This window comes from Uloborus diversus, chromosome 9 (genome assembly GCF_026930045.1).
Source record: "Uloborus diversus isolate 005 chromosome 9, Udiv.v.3.1, whole genome shotgun sequence".
Classification (NCBI taxonomy): Eukaryota; Metazoa; Arthropoda; class Arachnida; order Araneae; family Uloboridae; genus Uloborus; species Uloborus diversus.
The window spans coordinates 61,898,856-61,920,779 of NC_072739.1; the positions used below are offsets into that span (position 1 = coordinate 61,898,856).

The 21,924-nt window shown below is 33.7% G+C and overlaps 1 protein-coding gene across 1 annotated transcript in view; it reads left to right on the top strand.

Annotated features, from left to right (window-relative positions):
* Window positions 1-11,156, top strand: part of LOC129230261 (alcohol dehydrogenase class-3 chain L-like) — a 30,124-nt gene extending 18,968 nt beyond the window's left edge. The window contains exons 6-11 of the mRNA XM_054864662.1: window positions 1,531-1,653; window positions 3,536-3,752; window positions 4,996-5,123; window positions 6,054-6,189; window positions 9,305-9,443; window positions 11,120-11,156. Coding sequence (XP_054720637.1) covers window positions 1,531-1,653; window positions 3,536-3,752; window positions 4,996-5,123; window positions 6,054-6,189; window positions 9,305-9,443; window positions 11,120-11,156 — 780 coding nt within the window. The remainder of the gene's footprint in view (window positions 1-1,530; window positions 1,654-3,535; window positions 3,753-4,995; window positions 5,124-6,053; window positions 6,190-9,304; window positions 9,444-11,119) is intronic.
* The last annotated feature ends 10,768 nt before the right edge of the window (window positions 11,157-21,924 follow it).

The following is a 21,924-nucleotide window of genomic DNA, read 5'->3' on the forward strand; positions in this document are numbered from 1 at the left end:
TAAAGAGTTCCAGGGGAGCTTTTAACAGTGGAAAAAAGAATTTACAAGTGTATTGCATCTAAGGGGGAACACTTTAAAGGAGACTAAAGAAATTTTGTGAATAAACTAATAAATAAATATTTTAGAACAAAAATCCGGTTACTTTTGGGTCCCCCCTCGTATTTGTGAAAAAGCTTGAGGATTTACTGCTTCACGAATCACAAAACTTTTTGCAACCTAAAAGAACGGATTATGTCTAAAAAATGAAATACGAAGAAAAAGTAGGATTTTATTTAATTAATTAATTAATTAATTTATTTATTTTTGCTCTTAATGTTTTAAATTAAATTGTGAGCATTTTCTTCGATAATTATCTTAAACGTTGGGTAACTGTATCGTTACAGGTACGAGTATATTAATTAAAGTATCCGTGTGCTTTCCCTGCTAAAGTGTTAGAAACCGGAAGTAGTATAGTAAGTCGAGTTTTACATAAGTCGAAGGTTTTCTTCCGTCCCGCTACATTCGAGTTATGTTACGAATTGACTACACAGAGAGAGAGCTTAATTGATAGATACATTTTCATAGATCACCCATGCATTAATATTTTTTTCAAAAAGAAACCAAAATGAAATGCCCTGAGTGACATTGTATTGAAATACCTTCTAAGAAGTAAGTGTACTTTTGAGTGAAAATGTTTCGTAATATTTTGTATCAGAACATTCAAATGTGAAATAATCTTAGATAACTAAGCATTCGTCTTATAAGCTCTGGACGTTTAAACAGGTAATTTTTAGAGCCTACTTTTAACGCTGGACAAGGTTGTAAGCGCCGGAATTTAATACTGTTGTAATGTTTAATGAAATTATTTTGAGCATGAATTCACCTACGCTAAACCATTTGAAAAAAGAGTAGAAAATATAAAATATTTTACGTCTAACTTTGTAGTTTACGAGTCGAGTGATCAGTTGCAGAGTAACTCTGATTTGAGTTTAGTTATCTACAGTCTGACCACCGATGATATCTAAAGCCAAACATCAGGTTTAAGGGTTAAAATGGACGCATCTATTAGTTTACAGGGGTGGTAGATTGTTCGTTATGTATATGCGCTTTCGTTTCTTAATTATATAGACGCGGTTTTGTAAAAATTACAATATGTTCACGGCAATATTTTTTTTAAATCTAAACTTTATTCGATCTATATTATCACTACAAAAGATAAATGATTTAATTTTTTACAACTTAATTTTAAGCTTTCCATTTTGCGTTTACATTTCCGGACGAAATGAAAAGATTTTATTTTCTTTTTGCTGCTTCCATAGAAACTCGTTTCATTTCCACTCGATTTCAACTTAGAGAAGTAAATGACTCTAGTGACCTCATAAAACGCGTGCATCAAACTCCATTTCTTCGCCTTAGCTTGGCCGTTTGCTGATTTCCATGTCTTTCATGGTTAGACTGTAGATTTAATGACATTTTTCAAAACGAGATAGAGAGAGAGAGGGAGAAGTTTAGAATATTGCCAAGACATGCTTATTTATATATTTCTTCCAGCGAAATCATCTGCAAATGGATGGCACCAGTCGCATCACTTGCAAAGGCCAAGCCCTCAGTCAAATGCAGTCCATCAGCACATTCTCAGAGTACACCGTCACGCATGAAGCAAACGTCGCCAAGGTACTTAAAAAAATAAAATAGTAGAAAATGTACTAATATTACAAAACTTAAAGTGTTGCAATGAGTTAACTATGTGTTTATCTTAATTTTATTTAAACTGTATACTTACTTTTTGCCATATGATTTTAAAAGATTAAGCTGTTAGTAAATAAATGAATTAATAAAATATCAACCATTTAGTTTTAGATTTAAAATATAAGGCGAATGAAATGTAGGTTTTTAAACTTTTACAGTGTAACTTGTATATGCATAGTGGTCTCATATGACGCAAAAAATAAAATACTGAATTTCTAATACAAATTTTATTTGAAGGTCTTTGGCTCACAACACGTAAATTTTTCAGTCATCCCTTACCAAACTTTTAGAAACATAATACTAAAATTCGAAACATAAATATTGAAAATTTGATGAAATATGAGCATTTAAACAAATAAATTTTCACTGTGCATTCATGAATGATGGCAAATTATATCTATATTTTCTTCTTTTAGAACCGAAGTAAATATTGCAACTCATAAAAAATACAGTTAAATGTCTAAAATATTTAGAAAGATATCGGTGATCTATTGAGATGCATTTTAATGATTCTCGGTAGCGCGACTGCAGGCAAGTGCTGAAAATTCATAAACGATCTGTTACGATTCGTCGCCTATCCAAGAATTATTGAAATTTGGCTCATTAGATCGCCGATATCTAAGATTAAAGATATTAAACTGAAGTTTTTTCATCGGTTACCAATAATAATAATAATAATAATAATTCAAGTTTAAATTGAAGAAACTTAGCCTCACAACTGAAAATATTCTCTTGAATTTAAAAATGTCATCCAATGTCTGAAAATGTTGTCCTTGTTGCAAAAATATTCCCCAAATTCAAGGAATTCTCCTTCTGAATTGAAAAAAATTCGCCATAGACATAAAAACATTCTATAATACTGAAAAAAAAAGTGTCTGCCGGTGCGGTGCCAGCGCAGGAATAGTCTCCTAAATGCTAAAAACTTAATTACGTCAAAATTACGAATTTGGAGGATTGTGAAGGAAGTTATAGTGCAATCCCGTTACAACGGGAAAGGGCTGCACATTTTTTCGTTTGTTTGAGAATTCAAGCAACGTAATGGAAATTAAATCTGGACTAAAAACTATATTTCATTGTATTGGTGTTGTAATGGGATTTCACTGTATTTCATTTGAATATGAAAAGTCTAATCATTCCTGCAACTAGTCCTGTGTTTCATGTCTAAAAAGCATTTTTCCCTACTTGTTTTCATTTTGATAGACTCAATTCAAGCATACTTGCTGCTTTCAGATTACAATAAATCTGTTTGTAAATAACTAAATTGGCCATTACAGATTTTTCACTTTCTCTTGCGCTTCGGAAAGTAATTTGAAGCAAAGTAACATAACATACATTATTAATATTTTCATTATGGAAAAAAACAGAAGATTTCAGCAAAATCTTGAGGCTGGAAAGGCATTTCAATTTCCTTACTTGAAGGATAGAAGATTTTTCACATTTTATTTACACATACTGTGTAAAGGCAAGGATGACTTTTCACTATAGATGTTTTTCTTATGATGAGAGAAGGGTTCGGGGCAAGAATGTGATATGTCACATGATTTGAATTTTCAGTAGACCAATTTCCAACGAAGAAAAAATATTTGTAGAAGTATAATACAATCTATATTCTGAAAATACTAAAACCAGTTATGTTTTTCTCCAAATGACATAATCCATTGTTATGTTAATTTCAATTTTTAAGTGATGTGAAACAAATATTTCGAGCTAAAAGTCACTCATTGTGAATTGTCACATTTCTTCCCCAAGCCCTTTAAATATAAATGTGAGTTTTGACTGTTTGAAATGTTTTTTTTTCTTCAAACAGGTGAATCAAAAGGCTAATCCGAACACGTTGTGCTTAGTAGGATGTTGCATTCCTACGGGATACGGGGCCGTAATGAACGCGGGCAAGGTCCCTAAAGGTGCTACGACTGCAGTCTGGGGCCTGGGAGGTGTCGGAATGTGCGTCCTCATGGGACTACGGGACAGTCAAGCCGGAAAAATCATTGCCATCGACACCAACCCAAAGAAATTTCCTCTTGGTAAGTTCACTTCTTTAAATTAATCCAGAATAATTTAGTTACCAATAGCTGATTGACAAGCAAAGCCATAGGAATCAGGAAATATCCAAAAGAGTATGATTGCCTAATAAGAAAAAATATCGGAGCCAAAATTACCAGTAGCGGAGGGAGCGCACCGCCACTGGTGACACTTTTTGGAGGCGACATTTTATATCTTTGAAGTGGGAAAAAAACATATTTTTCAAACAAAGAGATCATACTTTTGATCTTTTTAATAAAAGATCAAAAGTATGATCTCCTTACTTAAAAAATATGTTGTTGTTTTTTTTAAAGGCAAAAACGAGTAAGGTTTTGAATGAGAATCAATCATCAGACATAATCAAAAGAAGCCGTCAAAGAGTTATTTGGAGCAAAATTATTAATTATTTCGACGACAATTGCCCTGAAAGGAATACCAGCTTTATGTTTCTTAGGTAAAGCATAAAATCTAGCATAATTAGCAATCGAAAGAATAACAGAGCGCTTAACATTTGATGAAGTAGAATAGACTGACTTTACAGCTGAAGGAATAGCTTTTAACTCATTATCACAAGGATATTTGGTAATTTCCAAATAGGGCCCAGAAGAAATCAAATCATAAGTTTTATCAACATAAGATGACTAGTCAAGAACAAGAATTTGACCACCCTTGTCAGCTTTTGTAACAACCAAATCTGAATTAGAAACTTAATTCCTTATGCAACGATTAACGGTATTGGCAAAAACAGGTGTAGAAATTTTTAGAATTGAATTCAATAGAAGAAGCTATAAGATGCAAAACAGAGTTCTTTTGATTTATAGATAAAGCATTAAATTTAAAAGCTTTCTCAATTGAAGCAATAAGCTTAGAGAAATAAAGTTTACTAACCACAGCAAAATTATAATAAGAGCGAGAACACGTGTGGTTCATCAGCTCAAAAACTCCATTCAGAACAACTGTGAAAGAAACAAAAGAAAAATCCTTATTAAAAGTTTCAATAAAAGTGGGAAATAAAACTTCCAATAAAAGTTTTCATTTGGGAACTGTTTAAAGGAACACTAGAAAGATTAACAACTTCATTCTGATTCACAACACGCAAATTATCGGAAGATAATTTGCGAATATTTTTCAGAGTTTAGCCAATTTCTTGTTTTATTTCTAACACATTGAAATATAAAGCATGTGCAGTATAAACTGTAACCAATATTGATAATTTTAAGTATAAGGTTTATCTCTTTTTTTTAGCCAAAGAATTCGGCGCAACTGACTTTCTAAACCCGAAAGAAGTGGACGATATTCCGAAGAAGTTGGCGGAAATGACAAATGGCGGAGTCGACTACTGCTTTGTATCCGTTGGCATCGTACCTGTTATGGTATATTGGGAGATTTTTTTTTCTATTTTTTTACTACGCATACTGCCTGGAAATAATTGTGTTAGTGAGAATGATATTGTTATGCCAACTGCATGCGAGAACAATTTTTGACACTTGAATACTTCGTTGAGGAAAAAATGACGCAATTTTGGTATGCAATCCTGTTTAGGAAAAAGTTAGGAAGAAAGTGGCAGCTTCATTTATGTCGAGTTAAATGCGAAAAATTATCTCTAGTCTGTCCAATAGTTGTAGCAGATTAAAATCGAGCAACACTCTAGAGTTGCTACTTCTTTCTGCCCTGTCAAACCGACTAATACTACAATAACTAGTTTTTTCGAGTGACATTTTTATCTATCGCCTTAATGTCCTCAACATCCATTCCTGTCACTGTTGCCTTGTGAAGTTGCATAAAATATACCAGATTGGTGTATGTTAGTCCCTTTGATTTTAAAATGCGATTTCTCACCCAAAATGTCTTGAAAATTTTGAATGAATGAAAACTGAGAAAGGCTAACTATATTATAAAGGCAGTTTGAATGTGATCAGGCCTTTTTAGTTTCTGTTGTGTCATTGACACTTTGGTTTCGCTTGCTGTATCACGCCATTGTGTAAGGATTTAAATGTTTATCCCAGAGTCAGCTTCTAACTAGCTATAAATTCTGCTTTAATTAAAATCTCCCGACTTGCAAAAATCTGATAGCTACTTGAACCTTAGTGTAACATATTCTGCCATTAGACAAGATCTGCTTCATTTTTCCCTGAAAGCTCAATTCCACCATGAACAGGGCAACATTTCAATCTCTGCAGTTTGTGTCAATAATGCACTCGCACACTTTGAAATACAGTCATTTGTACCGTTAGCAAGAGGCTGTCCAGTATTATGCAATACTACTGAAACTAATTTTTTGAATATTAGCAAAACTATTTCAGGAACAAGCATTTATGGCCAGTCATCCAAATTGGGGAAAAACAGTCATCATTGGTCTAGCGAACATCGGCGAAACCATGAGAGCCGGAGTGTGGGAATTGCTTTTTGGACGTCAACTTATTGGTACCTCTTACGGATGTAAGTTTAAAGAAATTCTACGCTTCTTCATTATAACGGAATGGTTAAAAGAACCAATGTAAAAAATCAAAAATATCTTTCCTTTCTTCAGTACATTCATTTTATTCTGATGGGTAATTCAAAGGAAAGCCGTATTTGACGAAAGTTGTTTTAGTGTTAGAAGTATTTAGCGAATCATTTCTTTTGATGATTGTCAAATCCAAGATAATGCGTTTTAAACATATCTTCTTGTTTTACAGAAATTCCTTACTTTCACGGAAAACACATTTTGGATTCTTTTACGGGTCATTCTCCAGAAAACGTAACTTTTGAACGCAAATATTTTTCAATTTCGAGATCTTTTGTTTTCTTTTTTTTTTTTTTTCATTCTCACATGAAAGTGTTACCTCCTGGAAGTAACCATAAACAATGGCCCAGCTAAGTTCCAAATATTTTACTCACAAATAAAAATAAATAAAAAAAAGTGCCTTGTTCACGGAAATAAAAAACAAGAAAAGAACTTTTTATATTAAAAAAAATCGAGGCCAATTTAATATCAAAGTAGTAATTTTGTTATTTGGGGTGCAAACAATCAGCTATTTTAATGATTAGTGGAAATATAATATTAAGCTCTCTTAGTTAAAGTACGGCTTAATTAGTAGTCTCAAATGTATGTTAAAAATAGTATTTAGTAAATTTGAGGATATACTGGCAATTTATAATTTTGATAGAATGCCTATTATTGATGTATTTCTCCTCCATCATTTATTTTCCCCTCAGAAATAATGACATTGATAAGATCTGTCATGGAGGTGAGGAATTTTCTATTAATATAGGCATATTTTTTTCTTCGTTGGTTACAATCTGCACATGTTAAGTATATGAAAACAGGTTCATTTCTTTTTTTACATTAATTTACATCCCTGAAATTATTCAAGTTCACGGAGGTGAGAAATCAGAATAACCACACTAAGTTTTTAAAGCAAAATTTATCATCTTGTTTTTCGAAAGAAATCTCACAGCTTCAACTTTGGCTGAAAATAAACAAGGAAGCTCCCTTGTATCATGGAAAAAAAATTTGATGTCATTACTGCCACGTGTTAATGAGAAATAGAGTTTTGTGTTTAGGCAACGGAGGTGAGAATTTATTGTGCGACATGACTCCTTGTAACATAAACAGTCACACAAGGTGTGTGACATGCCACGGAGGTGAGAATTCACATATTATGAACCAAAAATATACTAAAATTAAAATTATTATTAAAAAATATATTGACAGGTTTAAATAGATATTTTTTAATGAAATTAAAAATCATTGTTAAATGAATCGTTCCTTAACGTTTTTACTGTAAAAGGCGTGTGACAGAAAGTTACTTTTTTAAGAATGACCCTAACGCTATTTCGTAAAAGAGTCCAATAAAAGAATTCACTGTTTGTTGTAAGTTTTCAAATTTAGTACAAAGAACATACGTTGGTTAATGTTTAGTTAACTTGTATGCAGTTCAGGGCTTTCGTTTTCACAAAATAAAATCGCGAACATACATTGAAAAAGCTGCCTTCTTAGAATTTTTCGCTCCTCGTTCATGAAATACAACCACCAACGCTTATTAAGGCAATTTGATCTGTTTTCAACGAAACTATATCAGCATCTGAAACAAAACCACGAGCACATAATGAATATGTTTTCAGAAATATCGCGAGTAAAGCCCTTACCTTACAATTAATTTCATAATGACTCGGTTTCTTTACACTTGTATCAAAGTAAAATAAGATCATTGCAGGAAAGTATTTTTACTTTTATTTTTCCTTATGAAAGACAAATTTACGAAACAGTTTAAAGTTATTTATTTATTTACAGAAACTAATCATCTTCACATACATAGAGGATTGCGTACAAAGCGCCTTGCCTCAGGAAACACACAGGAAAGATTTTACAACAAAAAAGAATGAAATAAACACATGGGGTACCGGTGGGAATCGAACCCACGACTTCCGGATTGGAAGACGAAGCTTCAACCACAGAGCCACGGAGGTCCCGAGTTTGAAATCACTGTCAAATTCTGGCTACACGTCGTTTCACTTTACCTCGATTTGTCCACGTAGCAAAAACGATCAGTTTAATCAACGACCGCTGATTAAACTGATCGTTTTTGCTGCAGAGAGCATATAGTGAAATCTCGTTACAGCGAATACCAATCCAACGAAATATCCGTTTCAACGAAGTAAATGTGCAGTCCCAATTTAACTTCTTAATTCAATTGCTTAAGTTCCGTTGCAGCGAGACTTCCGTTATAACGAGTAAAATCTGCGATCCCTTCAAGTTCGGTGCAACGGGATTTCACTGTATTCATCTTTGCATTACATTAGAGATCGCTCGGGCTGTCCTGTACCCCCATATGAGTGATGGCGCACATCTCTCAAGTATTATGGAGCAACTCCCCCCTCGCCATCCTTCCCAGAACTATTGCAGTACAATGATGAAAATGTTCAAGGCTGGTAAAATCTCAGAATAACATTTAAAACTTTTGCGACAAATATGCAGTTGATTTATCAGGAATGTTTTCTTTACTTGCAGGATCTTTTGCATTTTACCTTTTGTATCTTTGAAATCACATTTTAACATACATATAATCCACCGATTATGAAATCCAGAGACTGCAAATCATGGACAGATCAGTCTGGAATAGTCAACACCCATGGTCTAAGAATATGTTATCTCATGAAAACCGAGAGTGCCATCAAACTGGTAGCTAAAATAAATTTAACACACCAGCGAGAATCTGAAGTAATGGTGTGGTCCAACTTGTCAATTGAAGGTAAAGCTTGGGCATTAAGTAGTAAGCTACCAGTTTGTTGGCACTTTTGGCTTCCATGACATATCATCCGCCTCCAGCTCGAGTATTGACTATTCTACACTGATGAGTCGAAAACAAGGATGGAACTGCATTTTCTGGATCTCAAAACCGGGTCATCGGCATATTGCATGTAGTTCTGCCTAAGCCCTGACAGAAGGGTGTGGTAACTTACTGCTTATTACATTCTTATTGATTATAGAAACATCATGATCTGTTCTTACAGAACTCAAAACATCTATCTATTTTAATGAAATAACTATGAATATGATTCCCTCATTTAGCCTATAAAGCAAAGTTAGCTGTACCAGATCTGGTAGACAAGGTAGTGTCTGGACAAATCCAGTTGGAAAAATTGATTACCCATCGCTTGCCCTTGAGCAAGATCAACGAAGGATTTAATCTACTTAAAACTGGAGAATCGTAAGTGTCCAATGAAATATGATTTCTTTAATTTTATCGAATACAAAAATGCCCATCATTTTTTGAAGCACGACATTATGAAGATTTTTATAGCAATCTCAAGTAAGTCAAAGGTGCTGAATTAACTGAATTTTGGCTAACCCTAATAATTTTTTCCATATATCCGTTTCCCTACTTCTTTACATTTATGGGGCGGAAAGTAAACAACATTGATACATAATTCCGTAACAGCTTTAAATTTAAAAAATTTTCATGAAGCACGAAAAACAACGTTATTAAAAAGAAAAATACGTTTCAATGCTTATTTATCCATATTTACTGTAATTGTAAAGATTTCTTCAAAAGTTATCTTTACAATTGGGTTATGGATCAATCCAATTACAATATGATTAAAGATGGTACAAATGTATGGTACAAAACAATATGGTACAATCGGTTACCATATGGTTAAAGATCTCTTTTCAATTGATAACTATTGGTTTCGTTAAAGCGTTAGCTTTCTCTCCGTCAGTGAAAGTTCTTAACAGTTTTATCACATAAATTTCTGCGTTAGAGTTTATCAAATTTCAACAGACGAAAGAGTACTGATTAATCACCAATTCTGACAAGATTATTTATTTTTTTTGAGATGTCTATGGCAAGATGACAGTCGTTTAAATCAAGGGTTCTCAACCTAGGGGGAGTAGAAAATTTTCAAGAGAGACGTGAATGTATTCCAGAAACAAAATAAAAGTTATTATAATTTTCTCTCAATTTAAGGGCACATGTAAATATTCTTGACATTATCTTAATTTAGAATCTTTCCCCCAATTTCCATTTAAGTACCTTCCTATTATTAATATTTGCTGTGTGTACTTCTACTTTCTTGAATTATGTCCTTTGACGTCACCTTGCTAAGTCTCAGATTAAGATATTGTATGTAGACATTTAATCGGTGATCATGGTTTTGCCTTGTTAGTTCTAGGTTTTGCAGGGTATAAATTGATTTTAGGTCTGCTGATTATTTGTACTTTACTTGATAAATTTTCCTCTTTTGTGTGTATTATTTCTGGTACCAGAACTTAAACCCCGTAAAATGAAACTGCGGCATGCATGTATCCCGACAAGCGGTGTGGCATAGATCCCGTCTTGGAAGGTACAGAAAACTCACCCCATTATTTGCCTACCATCTTAAAAGAAAAAAGAGTATTCGTACACAAAATATTCTTTACGGACCCTAAAATTGGCTTTCACCCTAAATTTAGGAAGTAATAATTCATGATTATATTATTATTTAGAACACAAAAGCTATTTTTGTACGAGTTGTATGTATTTAAGTTTTCGTACAGCAAATATGCGCTTACTTTAAAATAATGAACAAACGGCTAAAAAGGATCATTGAATTAGGATTAACGGTAAATGGTGCCAAAAGAAATTTTATTCGGAGCATTTATCTACGATCCTTCGATAACCACAAAAAATATAAGGGGTGAGGCATCTTTCCTGGATGCGGCAATTCTCCCGTATTAACCCTAAAGCAAATGGAGACTTTATATGTTTGTAATTCAAGCGAATAAAATCTCAGAAAAAATCCCCGTTCAAACTAATTTAATTTTGACGCTTTCGTGTTGTTACTTGGACATACTGTTCAGAACCTCAATGATTATTGCTTTTGATCTATTTTTGTTCTTTTGCAGATTAAGAGCCATTATTGATTTTGACATGAAAGGATAAAATAAAACTTTTCAACCGCAAACAGATTGCAAAGAAGAATAGGAATAGCAATACTATGTCGCCTTCTGCTGTCTATTTTATGAAAATGCTATTATATCTCCGTTAGAACTTCCAACTAAAAGTCACGCTTTATAGTGTTTCAAAACTGTTTTATTGAACAAAAACTGTTTGTAAGGCAAATAAACCTCGATTCTTGTGGAATATCTGTTATATGTTTTACATATTTGTATATTTTTTCATTAAAAGTATTAAACTTCAAATCTTGACTTTTTTTTTTTTTTTTTGCACTACTTAAAAAACAAAATCTAATATACAAACTATATTTTGTCTCAATATACTACTTACCTCGATAAGTGTATAAACTATCTTGACATAAGCATGTGCGTTCTCTTGACACTCAGAAAAGGCAGGAATTTCATGACTGGTTTGCAAAAAAATATCTTGTATCAAATTTATATTTATTTTAAAGATAGATCTTAGCTTAACTAGAACACTGTTATAGTGGTCCAGATTGTAAGCACAAATTAGTTAAGTTATTTAAGCATCAAAAAATTGATGCCCATAGACGTGACACCGTCACATAGTGTCACATTTTATTATTATCAATTACCTTGCTTGCATAGTTCAAACACGTTTTTTCCAGGCATTTTACAAGTTATTTTTCCCGTGTTAAATCTTGAAGTAGCTCAGTACGGGAATTTGCATTAATTAAATCTAGCAACGTCAATAAATCTAGCAGCTTCAATTCTTTTTAACAGCATGCCAAAAACTGCATCACAAAAACTGCAGTCGCAAGTACAATTTCGCTTTTAGAAATCAAGAGACGCAAAACAAAATGACCTTTCGCAGTAAAACTGGGAATAGCTAAAATGTTTCAACTCTGAATATGGAAAAGTAAATCTCAAAAATATGTAAAAATATCATTTTAACCTTTTTTTGAAAGTAATTAAGGTACTTAAACCTTATCCACATTGAAAATTTCGGTTATTTGATCTTTGTATCCACATCTATGAGCACAGTGTCGAGCCTGCAAACATACTGTGTCCACAGACGCTATAAAAAACCTAACTTTATTACGGGACGCGGGAGCGTCCCGCCCCGCCAAGGAATTCAAACGTCAGCAGCCAACAGAAGTAAATCCACCGCCAAAGATGAAAGAAAATAAAGCGACCAAGAACAAGATTACGCGACAGAACAAATTGGGGTTTTTTGGGTTTTTTACCCCTCTGTATCTCAGCCCCATGAAGACCCCCGGAGTTGATTTTTGGTACACTCAATTTCTAGTGGCCCCTGACGCCGTAAGCCAAAATACAATCCCCTAGACCATCAGGGGGAGGAGGTATTAAAGTTATAAAATCGCTGTTCCAAAAAGTTTTCGCTTTTTTTGACAGGGCTACAGCCCAGACGAAAAAAGGAATCAAGCTGAAATTTCGCACACACATTCCTTGTGCCCTACTGATGTGCCTTTTGTGCTATTTGACCCCCCTCCCCTTCCCCCTCGTTTTTACCCCCCAAATTGTACCTTCCCGGGGTTCTATCACAGCCCCCCGGGGGGCTACGATAATGATTTTTTGTATACATATTCTTGGGGGGCCATTGAGTACATATACAAAAATTCAACCCTCAGGGACATCATGGGCCGGAGTAATTAAAGTTTGAAAATCACTAATTTTCCCTAAATTCTTATGTACAGTAGCCCCTCGTTATATCGCGCCTCGTTATATCACTCATTCGGATATATCGCTCTTTTCTTCTGTCTCCCGAAATATTAAAGCCTAAAATAAGAAAAAAACTTTGCTTTAAGTTTGAAACCATTTCTGAAAACATATGGTATTGCACAGAGAAGGTCTCTTCCTTCTCTATTTTGTCAATGAACAAAAGGAAGCAATTCCTGAATTCGCTGGAAAAGCAGCAGCAATTCCTGTCATCCAAATGTACATACCCGCACAGTATAATTCAGTTTAAGATGGTCTGTAAACTACTTGACATCTTTTGTATTGATACATTGCCTTTACAAGGAATGAGAGACATCAAGCAAGTGTCATAGTAGCCCATGCAGAAGAGGACATACGCCCTTCTTTTAGTACAGAAAAGATTTGTACTTGGTTGCACAAACCAGGATTTGCATCAAAGAAGGGAATAATGATCTGGACGGACGAAATAGTTTCCTGGAAACAATCTGGTTTCTTTTACTTTTCACATCCTTTCTACAGCAAGTAAAACGGATTAGAAAACAAACTCGGAATAAGAGGGTATTGGAATACTCATTCTTATCTCGCGGTAGCTCAGAAAAATTGTCTTCATTCGCCATTTGATGATTTTAACTTTCTGACGGTGAAAATTTACTTAAATTTCAATCTTGTTTAAATTTCAATAGGTGTGATAGTACCCACATCGAAACCATTATAAACTAATGTCAAAAAGAACGAATGCCAATTTACTTGTGGTATTAGACATAACTATTTTTAATGCCCTCCGTTATATCACGCTTTCGGATATATCGCTCTTTTTCTTTGTCCCCCGAAAAGCGCGATACAACGAGGGGTTACTGTACTTACTCTCAGTTCATAGGGTTTGTTCATCTCGGACTGCAATTGCAAGGTTAGAACAGATCTAACAGTTATCTCGCTTCCTCTTCCATCTTTAATTCATTAACCAAATTTCTGAGGAGAATTTAAATAGTAAAATACGACCGTGAAAGAAAAAAAAAACTATACGCTTGGGGGGAAAAAACTCCGTCTCCTATAACCGTAACTATCTTTTCAAAGGTCATTACGGAGAAAAGATGCATCGGAATCGAAAATCATTAGGCCTACAACTAAACTCTTGTGTATGATCATTAGCAATTACGAATTTATCAAAACTCGCTTGTTGGATGCATTCCAAGCAGAAGGGCAATCAGAAGAGAATTAGTGCCAAAAGGAGAGCTTTTATAGCATCTATGGGTAAGATATTGTTTAAAAATAGTTGCATTATCGTTAGTTTCATTGAAGGGCAGATTTTTGCACTTCTGAAACATGTATGTGAACTCTGCAAAAATAAAACGAAGCGTTTAGTATCAAAATCAGTTCAAGTACTTTTTTTTTAATTTTACAGGAGCCAAAAACATCTCAAACACTGTTTCTTTAGTTTTTCTAAAAATATATACATTCGCTTCGGTTTGAAATACATTTGGTGCACGAATTCCTTTTTGTTTTCGTTTTAAACTTGCAGTACTGTCTATTTTTTTTTACATATAAACATTTTTCGATTGGACTGGTTTAGAAATAAATTGACCTTATTTTGCTTTCATTTTTTTATTATCCATCCGAGTTCCAACTAAATTCATGTGGTTTCGCACTTTTACGCCATGTACTAGCTTGTACAATCAGTAATGTGAGTTCAGCAGCAATTTAATGAATAATGTTGCTTTTGTTACCCATATGTTTTAAAAGTGGCGATACGGTAACAGCATTGATTGAATAGATTTTGAAGTAAGACTGAGTTTAGGCAGCAGTTTTGAAACCTGACTGAGAGGAATTGTTTCAAATCGCTTTGTGGCATGATCGTATAGACCAGTGATTCTCAACCTGTGGTCCATGGACCACTGGTGGTCCGCGATCAGTTTTCATGTGGACCACAAACATCTAGTTAAAATTAATCTACATCACTTTTAGCCTACTGTCTCAAAAAAGTTAAAGAGAAAAGAAAAAAGCATGAAAGACTTAATGCACCTTTAAAATATCAGTATAAAAAAAAGTCAAAAATAAATAAAATATTTACATAAATATAAATTTAAAAAATTGAAAGTAGGTTTTTGAGATGGGAAAATGTATGGCTGTCTGTCCCTTCCCCCTAATAACCCCTAATAACTTTAGAGTGAATAGTCCGATTCGAACAAACCGTCTTTTGCTTGAAATATCTTGGTGAGGACACCTGATTCTCATATTTCCCTTTTTCATTTAAAGTTTTTTGTTCAATTTTGAACGGTCAAAAAAAAAAAAAAAAAAAAAACTCAACACTAGAGTAATCGGGAAAATTTAAGGCAAATACAGATCTGGAACTTAGGCAGATTTGCTTTAAACAAACTTTGTTGAAAAAAGTTCTTGATAAAGAACCCCATGTATAGAAAATATTTTTTTAACTTGAACAACTTTTCGTTCAAACAGTTCAAAAAAATTTTAAAAAAAAAAGAAGAACTTCACATCAGCACCAACAGGGAAAATTAAGGCAACAATACATTCCGAACTTAAAGCTGGATTTGCTTCAAACAGGCTACACCACTGTTCTACAAATAAAGACAGTATCAAATTGGGAAAAAAAAAGTTTTTTACTGAACTGGTTTTGATACTAAATGCCGCAAATGAAGCATATCGAGTTCCTAATCAAGTAAATTATCAAAATCTTCAACATATATTTTTAATACTATTACTTTACAGATTTTTTTTTAAAGTTGAATTTTTTTTCTTAATGTTAAAAGTACCGTCAACGCGACGCATAGAACCTCGACAAAATGGATACACCGTTTAGAAGCAAGAACAATAGAAGAACAGTAGACACTTAGGGTAGCTTCGAGCCAAAATTTCTGTATTTTAAACTGCTCGCTGATAATCTAGCAATGATATTTTCTTTGTTGGTATAAAAAGAAAAAACTTCTAAAGGTGGTACAGGTATAGTTGCGTCCTTTTGCTGCTTCGTTTATTATTTTTTTCTTTAAGTTCTTTATTCCACGGAGATAAAAGCCCTTCTGCATTATTAAAAATAAATAAATTGAAATAATTTCACTGCAAAATAAATGTCATTTGTTTTTTTTTTCTCAATTTTAATGGTTTAATTTTATTTAGCTGTTGTGGTCGTGTGCCAGTTAGGCCCACAATTTGGGGTGCGCTGCTTCACTTTGCCAACTGTATCGTAATTTGGTGTGAAGTCCGACTTCTACAGTACACATATGCAATAAGGACCCGTTTATACGATAGGCAACCATTCACAGCACAACATCACATTCACACAAAGAAAGGATAAGGACAGGAGAGAGAAAGTACGTCCTTGGCCGAGCCGGGATTCAATCCCGGACCTTCCTGTCGCTGTCGGACTTCTCTGATCACTGGACAAGGCAGGCGTGGCAATTATATGTAGTAAATCATTACAATAAAGCATATCTAATAAACACATTTAAAATGTTTTTTCTAAAACGTTAAATTTCGGGAAAATATATCATTTTGCTTTTTAAGCAAGAAAAGAATTATTAAACTTCCGCAAGACTTCAGCTGGGTGATGTAAGCAAAAAAATTCATTTCATTTTTTCTTTTGTCTTACTTTTCTACATTTAATGAAATATAGTCGAATTACATTTTTATTTGGAAATTCTTTAACTGTGTGGTATCGGATTATACAGGTGAATCGGATTTATAATGTTGATAGTCCTTTTCAAATGATAAGCCATTTTTAATTTAAATTAACTACAGGAACAAATGAAATAAGAAATAACTACGTCAAAAAGCACGAATTGCAGATTACTACAGACACGTGTTTCAGCGTTACAAGGAACGCCTTTTTGAATGCAAAAGAAATGAGCTTATGGATGAAAAGACATCCGACAAAGGCCTATATCCGAATCAGCTTTCCTCGGATGTCTTTTCATCCATTATTATTTAACTAACTGGAACAAATGCTCACTTTGCCTTTCGTTTAAAGATTATATAGTTTCCGATTTGCTGCTTGATTTATTATTAAGTGAAATGCATTAGTATTAAATATTATATTTCCATATTACCAAGCTGTTCTAATGTATTTAAATTCAATACGCAAAACAAACGTTTTTTAAATATACAACTCTAAAAGTTATGCTCATTTCGTCCCGATGAAGGTAAGATTTCTATTTTAAGTGATAGTTAAATCTCGGAAGTAATTTGACGGGGTGACATCGTGAGTGATGGGCATTTGACGACAATTTAAAAATAACTCGAAATGTTTGAAGTCAAAAATAATGCCTCAAATTCAGAAGCTTACATGAGCAATGAGCGTATGCAATCATGATGTTCTTTTCTTTTGCATTTTTCTCGCAAAAAATAGAGTTGTTGGCGAAATAGAGGCTAATTAACTGGTAGTCTTAGGTGACAGTTTTCAAATCTGCCCAATATAAGTGCAAGTAGATATCTTGAAAAACAATGTTACTGAACGCTTAACAGAAGTTACTTGTAAAAATACAAGCAAACCAAATGTTAATTTTTCAAATTAAGGATGGCCATGAGGGTTACTGCTAGTATTTTAAATAAAAATGCTTCAGCTTCAAAAAAAAAAAAAAAAAAATCTTCACGTTTCAAAACTCCCATTTGTACTGCACAACATCACAAGAGTTCTAAATAGGAAAATCACTTTCAACAACTTCAAAAATAGTCTCCAAACAGCCACTTCAGAATTAGAAACTGATGCATTAGTTGTGTTACTGCTAATTTTTTTTCTAAAAAATAAAGAATAGAAAACTTATTTCACCTTGCCAGGAGATCGCCGCGCCGGTGAGATATATTTCCTTAATCTACCAGTTTGTTGGCGCTCTCACCTTCAATAGGATGACATCTGCCTCCAGCTCGGTTATTCACTATTTCAGACTGATGAGTTTTATTAGGAACAAAACTGTAGTCCCTGGATGTGATAACCGGGCTGTCTGGAATATTGCATATTGAGACATGCTTTTGAAGCAAAAATTATTTGCCCTCGTCTACCCGTTATCGAGATATAAGGTATTAAAGGGTGCAGAAATTTCAAGAAAAGTGCCAAATTTAAAGACTTGAGAGAGATTGATACACAATTATCCGTTTGCATCTACCTACATATGGCGTGAAAAGATATATTCCTTTGCTGCCTGAAACTCGCTAAATTTGGCGAATTTTCTTAAAGGGAGTCAGTACCCTGAATACTTTCAAAAAATTGGATTTTTTGATTTTGATTTTTTTTTTTTTTTTTTTTGAAAATGCATTTCAATACCTTTTTAACGATGCAAACTTCTTGATCGTGCTCATATTAGAAGTCAGATAAAATAAGCTTTTAAAAAATGTAAAACAATTTTGAAGAGGTATGATTTTCCCCTTTAGATTGTACTATCTCGAAATGGTATTTTTGAAACTAACTGTCCCTTTATCTCAGAAACTAAATTGTGTTAGGCATTAAAATTTTTACCACCTATTCTATACATATAATTGCACATACTGAAGTAAATTTGTCTGCATATTTGAAAAATATTTTTATAGAGCTGATTTCGTGTTGCAAAAAGGCATTAAAAAAAACCAGTGAGTTACACATTAGATTTAAAAAAAAAAAGCTTTCTTTCTATAAAATTTTACTTCAGTATAGAGAAAAGAGTCTACTTAAGATGCAGAAAAAATTTCAAAATTGTACCTTTAATAGACTATTAGAAAAAGGTACATGAACCTGTGAAGATTAACATTGATGGTATAAGGGGTACTGACTCCTGTTAAAAGTTCGGCAGACTTCTAAGATCTCATTCTTCAAGAACGGGGCAGCAGGGCAAATAATGTATTAACCCAGAAACATGTTTTATAATGCTCTTTCGATTGCTACTTATCTCATTTTTAAAAATTATTACTATACTATCGTGTGGTTTCCTGGTTAGATTCCGATTTTGGAAAAATGGACATAGTGCCCTTTACTTCCCAGAAAGAGAGTCACACTTCTGTGGGCAGGTAGAAACTTGTATTTTTTCTATTTCTTTACATTTTTCTCATCTATTGTGCGTTAGCTTTATTGTAAACTAGTGGTACCCGCACGGCTTTGCCCGTAGTTGAAAATTAAAAGGTCATTCGATTCGCCTGTATATTTACAAATAAGAGATGACGAATTTCTCGCCAATTGGCTATGTTCATTCGCTCTCCCATTCCACGTCATGATAATTTCGTAATTTACTCGTCCATCTTATGATAATTTTGCTCCGGAAAGTGTTCTTAAAATTGAAATAGAAAAGAAACAAAATCGAATTTTCGAAAAATCGCTTCGAGGTGCACATCCCCATAAACAAACTTTGTGACAAATTTCATGAAATTCGGCCGAACGGTCTAGGCGCTATGCGCGTCACAGACATCCAGACATAGAGACTTTGAGCTTTATTATTAGTAACTAGTGGTACCTGCACGGCTTTGCCCGTAATAGAAAAATTAAAAGATCTTTTAGTTGTGCCCATGTTACGGTTCTACGTTATGATAATTTCGTAATTTACTCGTCCATCTTATGATAGTTTTGTTCTTAAAATTGGAATAGAAAAAGAACCACATCGAATTTTTGAAAAATCGCTTCGAGGTGCACACCCCCATGCTACAAACTAACTTTGTGCCAAATTTCATAAAAATCGGCCGAACGGTCTAGGCGCTATGCGCGTCACAGAGATCCAGACATCCTACAGACATCCTCCGGACAGAGAGACTTTCAGCTTTATTATCAGTAAAGAAGATAAAGAAGAAACTTTGCTCACACACATTGTCCGCTGAAACAAAAACCTCTAAAAAATTGTCTCATTCCACCATTTCCTTATTGTTGGTATTGAATCCAAAACGCGTTTCTTCAAACATCTCGAAAACTCATTCCTGCAAATACTGCCATTTACCAGCTCACGTCAGTGTAAGACAGTATATTTCGTAAGCGTGAAATACATATCAACATGAGCATAACAGTATGACAAAATTCATATTCTTCATATCATTCATTGAATAACACCAATTTAATCGAGTTAACTACTAGTAAAGTGCAATTACTAAAAAAACCTGCTGTTCTTATAGGAAATTTCTCTCGATTCTTCTCTCAGAAGGTGGTGGTTAATCTATTTTATTAATGACCCCTTTTCACGATACCGCCACACGAATACGGCGACCTCCCGCTGATATAAATGTTCTAACTTCCTCACAAATGAGGTTAAGCACTTCTAATTTAGTAACTTAGTTTGTTTTACCTGAAACGGAAGGTCTATTGAAACAGTTAATTGCGTTAGCAAACATAATTTAACTAAACAGCAAGCAAGTAGTCGCCATAATTACAAATTAAATCATTATTCGGGTAAAAGGTTAATTTTTTGTCCCCCTTTAACTTTTTTGGCCTTTGAGTGCCATATGTTGTAATTAATTCATCCAAAAATTTATGTAACACCACCAACTAAGTCTACACATGATATTTAAGATTAAATGCATGAAAAACTATTTTTCCCGTTTAAAAAAGAGTCTTTAAAAATGCAGTTTTACCAGAATTGAAAACAGTTATCCATTTTTGTCCCCTCTGAAATACACCTTGTGGAAGAGATATCAGTGGTTTAAAACCAGGAAATATATAATTATAATCCAGGCTGCGAGTTGCATTAAAGAAAAGTCTTACAAAACGTGCAATTTTAGTACAAAATATTCAATTGAAAGGTTGACGTTTAAACCAGCCAAACAAACGTATCAAATGATTTTTATTTTTATTTATTTACTAGCAAAAATACCCGGCGTTGCCTGGGTCAGTAATAATTGTGAGAAACAATCGCCATCATAACGTTTTTAAACTAACTACCAAACGGCACGACCTTGAGGGTCACGGATTTGGACGAAATTCTAGGTATAGGTCAATTCCCACTAGGTATGAGCACAGGTAAAGCGGTTTGACTGCATAGGCCCTAGTTCGGCTGCAACGGGGGTCCAAAGTTGTTAATATGTACCCAGGATGCAATGGAGTTTCCTTTAAAATTACCATTTTTATCCTTTTTTCTGCTACTGTACTGCAATATGAGCCATTTGCATGTTTACCTTTGATTTAATTATGTTAGATATTAATTTTTAATAAGCGGTTCTAAAATTTTAATTTGCTGATACTTTTAATTTCAATAACTTGAATGCTAAAATAACATATTTACAGGATATTTATCGTTTGCAAATGAAACTAATTATTTTCGTTTTATATTTATCGTCTGCTAGTAAACAGTATTTAACGTTTGCTAATAAAAACATTCACTTTAACTGGATATTTATCGTCTGCTGTCAAAGATATCCCACATTGATAAGCAAAAAATGGGAGAGGAGAAAAAACACTGATTTATTGCACATGGCACACAAACACACACACACACACACACACACACACAAAAAAGATCGTTTCGACTTTTCAAATAACTTAGATAGTGCCCATAAATAAATACGTGTTCTCTCTCATACTCAATTTACTAACAAAAAATGCCAAAGGTGTTGGGAGATCGAACATAGTGTCAAAGTCTGAAATTCCAATGGAAACGCCATTGCATTTCCGAAGCCAAACTAGCAAATTTGGGCCCTCTTTGCAGCCAAACCAGGGACTATGCAGTCAAACCGCTTTATCTGTGCTCATACCTAGAGGTAATGGACCTATAGCTAGAATTTTGTCCTAATCCGTGACCGTCAAGGTCGTGCCGTTTGGTCGTAAGTTTTTTAGGAATAAATTATAGCCTAAGTTGCTCTCTGCTAATGTGGCTATTTATGGTGAAAAAATGGTTTAAATCGGTCCAGTAGTTTTGAAAATTACCCCGGACATACATACATACATACATACAGAAATAGCTATTTATGTATAAAGATGAGGATACAATTCCTGAGAAAGCAATAAATGTCATGCTTGCTCCAGAGAAGCCGTGATTCAAACTTTCATTATGATTACTTTTAATATTGCTGTTGTATGGCAACGAATTTTCGTAACAATGGGTTTTATATTTAATCATTTAATGGATATGACATTTACTGTTTTCCATCATAATATTTTTAAACTAAATTTTTAGGAATAAATT